At 38.4% G+C, this 7,149-nt stretch overlaps 2 protein-coding genes across 2 annotated transcripts; both read right to left on the reverse strand.

Annotated features, from left to right (window-relative positions):
- Window positions 1–2,373: 2,373 nt before the first annotated feature.
- Window positions 2,374–3,527, reverse strand: LOC148032718 (uncharacterized). Its single transcript, XM_087684158.1, has 4 exons — window positions 3,199–3,527; window positions 3,033–3,110; window positions 2,882–2,956; window positions 2,374–2,801 (listed from the first exon to the last, which is right to left on the reverse strand). Exons 1-4 carry the CDS (start codon window positions 3,467–3,469, stop codon window positions 2,482–2,484), a joined length of 744 nt encoding a protein of 247 aa, XP_087540284.1. The 5' UTR covers window positions 3,470–3,527; the 3' UTR covers window positions 2,374–2,481.
- A 238-nt stretch (window positions 3,528–3,765) lies between these two features.
- Window positions 3,766–5,515, reverse strand: LOC148032719 (uncharacterized). Its single transcript, XM_087683956.1, has 4 exons — window positions 5,214–5,515; window positions 4,451–5,114; window positions 4,166–4,365; window positions 3,766–4,057 (listed from the first exon to the last, which is right to left on the reverse strand). The coding sequence occupies exons 1-4, from the start codon at window positions 5,513–5,515 to the stop codon at window positions 3,766–3,768; spliced, it is 1,458 nt and encodes a 485-aa protein (XP_087540082.1).
- Between the last annotated feature and the right edge of the window lie 1,634 nt (window positions 5,516–7,149).

Raw genomic sequence — 7,149 nt, forward strand, 5'->3', positions numbered from 1 at the left:
TATTGATCAAGCATCTCATCCGATGACTGCAGGAAAATCAAGCATCTTCATCAGTGACAAAAGGAAAGCTTACGATCAAGCATCTTCATCAGTGACAAAAGGAAATCTTGCGCCACTCCCTCAATCGACTGTTTTCTCCTTGATTGCGAGGTCTGCTCTTTCACAGCTTCGCTTCCTTTCACAGCAATTATCATGATGAAGTTCGGTATGTCTAGTTCTCGCCTAAGGCTCCTGGTGCATACTCACCTCTAAATATTGATATCGTAGCTTAGCGATTTATACACGGATTCTGTGAAGTTTTGAATAGGTCTAATCTTTGCGTATGCAGATAAATAGGTGAGGAGATATTGCAAACGAGAAGATCCAGAAACTCGAGGCAGATTTCCTGATAGATTTGCCTTGGTAAGAATGTTAAGTTGAATCAGTACTTGAACTTTGGTAGCATTATAATTATATATATATATATATATATATATATATATATATATATATATATATATATATATATATATATATATATATATATATATATATATATATATGTAGAATTCTCATCAAGTTGCAAACTATGTGGACATTACAAGTATAGACAATGCCATGCTCAAAATTCAAAAGACTCATTCAAGGAAATCATAATGCTTGTGATCTGATCATTTGGTGTCATTTGGAAAACTCTCTGAAGCGTTCATTAATGTTTTATATTTTAGCATTTGATTTGCTCCTCCCCTCTAAGAAGGGGCCTCAAAGAAGGGTGGGGGGACGTTTACTAAATATGCGAACCTCTTGTCTATAAATTTACTTTGAATAAAAACATATCCTTCCAGCTAACATGTGAATATCCTGATACCCTTCTGCGAAAAAATGAGAAAGGCTACAACTCTAAAGAATTGTTGGTTGGAATTTTAGCTTGCAAATAGATATGTCTATAGAAATTCTTGGCAAACTAAATATGTATCTCTTTAGATATATACAATTTATCATATACAAGGAAATAAAAATTATTCATCACTATTGATGGTAGCATAAACATTGATGAGTAACTTTGTTCACATCACTATTGATGGTAGCATAAAGATTGATGAGAAAATGAAGTATTTGGATTGATACTTGTAGACAAGTTTACTTAGATGCCTCTTGATTCATTATATAAGTGCAAGTTGATTTGGGAACATTGAAGATTATTGGTATTGTAAAATTGTGGTATCAAAGCTTACAATACTAATTTAGGATTCAAGTCTAGGAATTAGTAGGGGCTTTAAGTTGGGAGAAAAATGAGGAACATGTATGGTTTCATGACAATAAGGGCCTCTGTAGTAAGGATGCAACTTTTGGAAATTAGTCTAGAGAGAATCAACCTAAATAGCTCTCCATTTCTCATCAAGTAGTAGATGGAAAAAGTGTTTTTAAGCATTTTGAAGTGTTTAATAATAAAGCATTTTGTGATAAAGGCATTTAACACAACTTTTCCCTTCACTAAAGGTGGTTGTATGAAGATACGCAATAAAAAAAAATGTTCGATTGATCCTTGTGGAAGAATGTACTTGAATACATTTTGATTATATGTATAGGTGTGAGTTGATTTGGAAGCATTAAAAAAGGATTGGGCATTGTGATATTGTGGTGTTAAGGCTCACAATATTGGGTTAGGATAAAAACCTAGAGGACTTACTAGGTTTTTAAGTTGGAGACAAACTAGCAACATTTAGCATTTATCTTTTAGTGAGGTTTAGCATTTCCCAAGGGAAATTGATCATGATCATATGATTTCCTATAGTTATGATTTTTGGAGTTTCCATAAACTAAGCATACTAGGTTTTTAAGTTGGAGACAAACTAGTAACATTTTGCATTTATATTTTAATATTCTCATAAAGAAACTATAAGTCCTCCTAAAGTTCCTGCACACACTTTAGTGTGAATAACCCTTAAGAAAAGAATAAGGTCTATTTACTTTTAATTACATAAACAAACCTAATGTTTTAAAACCTTAGCTACCCTTTTGGAAGTGGACAGTGTGTGATAACCTTTACCATGCTAGTAATTGGCATCGTGATCAAGATATTTGGGTCATTGATATTGCTAGTTTATTGAGCCATCACCATGAGCTTATCAAATATGTAGATAATGATACTTCTCTTGGTACCTTTACACACGTGTTGGAGGATTCGCAACAAGTTACCTTACTACAATAACCAGATGTAGAGTTGTTATTGTCTAATGGGTTGCCATCAACACTACTAAATTTCTAGAGATAGATAACTCATGACTAGTCTTGAGTCAAATATTTGTTAAGTCCAAACAGGACCCCAAAAACCATATGATTGAAAAAATCTTCAAATGGTTAAATGTAGCACAAGGGTAGAGATGTTGGCACAATGGGTCAATGTGGAAATGAGCTAAGAATCATTTCCCTTTGGTTCTTTGATGGTCAATGGCATAAAAAGATTTGTCCATCTTATGTGCCAAGTAACCAAAATGTCAATCAACTTGAAGCCTTCCCTACTTCTTCCTCCTCACATGCCTTGTCTAATTTGCCTTGCATTGTGACCTTGATTTTTTTGGGAGGCTTTGGAAAAGAGGGGAGCTTCCTCACCTGTGCTTTAGTCCTCAAAACTTTATTGCGACAACCTGTCTCAAAGAATGGGCGTGCCCTAACTAGTGAATTCCCAAAACCATCCTCGATAGGTTGCAAGCTAATAAGTGGATGTGGTAGTTGCGCCTTCGACACCTTTGCTTGTTGGACAGACATCTGCATTTGAAGAGCAAGACGTCGAGCAAACTCTAGTAGTTCCACATCACCATCTGCCAAGCACACATTATTTTAAGACAACCATAATATTTATAGGCGGTCAAAGCTAAGATTGATCATACCCAACACTTACCACACTGGAAGAGTGTCTCATCAACAATTTGGCGTATTTGTGCAATCTTGTCCTCATTTGATGTCATTGATGAGCCTAATAATAAACCTCCAATAATCAATGAATATTGACTTGCAACAATTTAACAATGATAGATTAGAGTTATTTGTACCTGCACCAACCCCACGGGGAGACATGGAAAGTGGGCCCTCAACATCGGTTGGATCCGTGTGGCATAAGAATCCATGACCTATCAAAATTCTTGAATCTCAATAACTTAGCAACTTAGATTGTAAAAAGCACAATAAGGAACTTCTAGCAACAACAAAATGACTCACGTGGTACATCTTTGTTGGACAAGTCGTACAAGTCCATGGATGCCTTGATGACGTGGGAAAAATTTAAACCACTGATCATCAACACCTTTGCTTGGTGCTTGCAAAGGTTGCCACGCATGGCCCACTCACATGAGCAACATGCCCACTCGCAATTTGCATTCTCAACTTTGTGCCACAAATTGGTTCTACTTTGGCTCTTCACCAAGGCAACCTTGTGATCAACATCCAAGAACCTTACATTATCATCTGGGATTCCTTTGGCACGTTGCATCGAGCTTGCAACAACATCCAATATATTAAAGTTTTTTTTGAACCCGCCCTCCTTCAACATATCCTGATACCAATAATACGAATGGCAAGGGCCCAATAGCTTTTGTAGAAGCCAATCTACCCTCCGACCATGAATTGTCTTACGTCCAGTAAGAAATCGTGATTTTAGAATCCCATGATAGGACTCGATGCTACCATTTGTCTCTTGATTTGAGTGTGGCAAATTTCGAGCTGCTCGAGTCCACATTCCTTGGAAAGTAAACAATACAAATTAGGCAAATAAGAGAGGGAAAATAATTAACTAGGCCACAAAACATTACCTATTGATGCCATCCACTGGTCCTTAAAGTACTTAATGAAGTCCTCCTCCTCCTTGTACCTATGTAAAAAGTCATCCACCAGATCTCTAGCTTCTTGCTCTGTATTCACATGATCGATGTGCACTTGGCTTCGCATGTTCATTATCTGGCCTAGCGCCCTAAACATGTCCGCCCGTTTTGAGGTATCAGAAACCTTCTTGATCAAGTTCTTTAACCAAGCTCGTCGGACGTGCCAAATGCAAAGGTATACTGGCACACCAAAGACCTCCCTATTGCAAAGAACAAAATATAATGAACCTCCAATCCCATGCACAATGCAACATAAAAGTGCCATAAATAAACAATTAATATGGAGGAATGCTTTATAGATGGCTTACCTGATAGCTTGTATTTCTGCAAGCGCATCATCTACCATAAATGCATTAGGCTGCCATGATTTTTTTGCATCAAACATTCGATCCCGAAAAGCCAGTAGCCATGCTCGAATGTCAGCCGTGGTGCTCGAAGATGTAATGACCCATGCAACAGGGACGCCATTACGATGAGAGTCAAATACCAAGATGGTGTATAGATGAAACTGTAGAAGACCATTCTTGTTAACATTAATAAAAAAATTTCAATGAACACAAAAATTAGTGTAAATTTATCTTCTAATACTATACCTTATATTTGTTAGTTCCAAATGTAGCATCCATTGCCAACAACCCATCGTTCCCATGCACTTTTGCCATCTCTAGTTGCCAATCAGTTTGCACACCGAGTGCAAATGCATTCCCTTTTGCCTCATCAAAGAGCTGATAAAAAAAGGTTTGGCTCTTATTGGTAAGGACCCAATTGTGCACGCTACGTGCATCATCCTGGTTCGTTTGCAAAGTGACAGCTTCCAACTTGCTTGAAATATTTAAAATATCCCGCAATGTAAGAAAAGTATCTCTTGTGGTCTTCAAGATACCATCTTTGGCACCCCTTTGCACTGTGTGTATATGTTGTTGCAAAACTTGTTGCGGGGTATACCCTTTGTGAAGCATGTCACAGATCCATGATTTCATCCTCACTGATAGCCATGGTGCAAAGGCCATCCTTGCATTGGATTGTCCAGTGTATAGTGCACCATGACACACATTTCCTTTTGCATCAACATGCTCGTATTGTATATAATTCAAACGGCAAACTGTGGGCCAAAGATATAGTTGCGTAGCCACAAAGTGGCATTGACAACCCACAGCATAGGTTTGGGACTCAACCCTTCGTTTGCCGGCCTTCTTTTGGATTTTCATGGATGGTGGGTTATTACGAGCATCAATCGGACCAAAGTTACACCAAAACCTATAGAATAAAAATAAAATATAACATTCAATGGTATTGCACAAAGTATTGTAGATTGATTAGAGTGTACCACTTTCGGCTTTTAAAATATGGATTTACCCGATAAGCTGCATATGACTATCTGGCATCGGACGTAGAAGTTTTCCTGGTGCATTCTTTGAGGTCCATTGCTTGCGAAATCCAGTTGGAGCATCCTTTCTTTGAGATTCACCGCACATGAAATCGTCCAATCGATCCCATGGAATGTACGCGATGTTCTGGATGTCAAATTTTGATGACGGATTTGAACGTGCCTCCCATTGAAGATTTGAGGCATCAAAGGGACCGGATGGAAGATTTTGGACATAAATTTTTTGATTGGCAATAGTGGATGTGGAGTGGTTGACATTGACGGGAATCATGGTGAAAGGTAAAAATGACAGCTTCAAAAAATGGGAATCATGGTTGCTAAATAAACGGGTAGAAATGGTAGCTTGATGGATGACTGTTAGAAAGGGAAATGGAGGAGGGGGGCGCTGTCTTGAGAGAAGAGTAAGGAGAGCAAGGAGAGCATATCACTCTTTTGAGAAATCCAACTAGTGTTGTTAGGTGAGCCGAAACGGAGGAGTGATTCTATTTTTTAAAGTTAGTCTTTAAACAGAGGAGAAACGACTCAATTAATAGAGGAGGGAGAGTGGGCGGCGGAATAGTAGCTGCAGGCTGCAGGCTGCAACGCTGTCAGAAGTAGACCCCAGGGGCCATGGATGCAAGCTCGATACCATCCCACCGCCATCCTATTGTTAATCTTAGTTTTACTCTGAATGTAAAAAAAAGAATGGTTCGCCTGTGGGGCCTGTTTACGGCCTCTTCATCCTACGTGCACAAAAAACAAGAAACCCCGCTTGAAATCTATCCTGAGGCTCCTAATCATATGCGTTTGTTGGCTGGAAGAGAGAGCCTTGAAATGGCAACATTCTAACTCAGTCCCCTGCAGGCAGCTACTGCCGCCTGTGTGAGTGTAAACTCTCTCTCTCTCTCTAATCCTTTAACGTCCGGATATTCTGATATCTGTTCTTTACATTGCGTTACATTACATTACATATCTCATTATCACCACATAATTGTAGTATTAGATTAGATGTATCACCCTACATCATATCATATTAGGTCCAGCGTATCATGGCATGAGACTTTTGAAAATAGCGTCATACATCAAGATTTAGCTGCCGTCATCATCTAGTCTATACATTGATATGAAATATGAATTACAATATTATGTTTTCGTATGTGTCGAAAAGAAGGCTTAAAATTTGCACTTGCGAGATAACTACAGAAGCAGAAAAATTACTTTCTACATAGGCCCAAAAATATAATAATAGTAAGTATATGGATTCATGCCATATGGCTCAAGGGGTTTAGAGCAAAGCCCTTCGAATGGTGTTTTATGGCAAAACAAAGACTATAATGGTGACATAGGGGATTCTTGCTTGGGTCATGGACAAAGGCCTCGCCTTTGTATATATAAGGATGTTTAGGCAAGTCCTTCCTATCTCATCTCTAGTGTTGCAGCTCATGAGCAAGATTACCATGCAAATGTTTAACAATTAGAGTGAATCAAGGATTATTGTCACAAATGAGAGCTAAGAGCCAAGACCCACTCAAGTCAATTGACTTGTGCGAGTCAACTCGGTCTTCTAAAAAAACTTAACTTGATCTCCGTGAAAAACGAAAATGGCTATGGTGAACAAAGTACATTTAAAAATAGTGAGCATTGTGTTAACAAGTGCAAGTATTGTTGACATGTTCTTGAGCCATTGGTAGCCTAGCTATTCTCTCTCGGCAAAAAAATCTTCCCTCTCCTCCTCGACCAGATTCAACTACTAGATTTAGCTAGGTCCTCCAAATGTATTACTTGTGGGTGGCTAGTGCATTGGCAAGTAGATATGCTCACCACTACAAGTCGATAGACTTGTGCATGGTGGCTCTAATAGCTAGAATCATTGCTTGCTACATTTGGACATCCACATGTAGTCATGATATAGATTTATTGGAGATA

This window comes from Lygodium microphyllum, chromosome 8 (genome assembly GCF_053477565.2).
Source record: "Lygodium microphyllum isolate KBCC chromosome 8, Lygodium_microphyllum_v1.1.10, whole genome shotgun sequence".
In the NCBI taxonomy this organism is placed as follows: domain Eukaryota; kingdom Viridiplantae; phylum Streptophyta; class Polypodiopsida; order Schizaeales; family Lygodiaceae; genus Lygodium; species Lygodium microphyllum.

Bases quoted from the DNA above. Each gene is read 5' to 3' on its own strand.
- LOC148032718 (XM_087684158.1), bottom strand. From the start codon at position 3,469: ATGCAACGTGCCAAAGGAATCCCAGATGATAATGTAAGGTTCTTGGAT. The intron at 3,111-3,198 runs GTGAGTCATTTT...GAATTTTGATAG, and splicing joins GTCCAACAAAGATGTACCAC to GTCATGGATTCTTATGCCAC. The intron at 2,957-3,032 runs GTACAAATAACT...GTTTATTATTAG, and splicing joins TCCCCGTGGGGTTGGTGCAG to GCTCATCAATGACATCAAAT.
- LOC148032719 (XM_087683956.1), bottom strand. From the start codon at position 5,515: ATGATTCCCGTCAATGTCAACCACTCCACATCCACTATTGCCAATCAA. The intron at 4,366-4,450 runs GTATAGTATTAG...GGTCTTCTACAG, and splicing joins TTGGAACTAACAAATATAAG to TTTCATCTATACACCATCTT. The intron at 4,058-4,165 runs GTAAGCCATCTA...TCTTTGCAATAG, and splicing joins GCAGAAATACAAGCTATCAG to GGAGGTCTTTGGTGTGCCAG.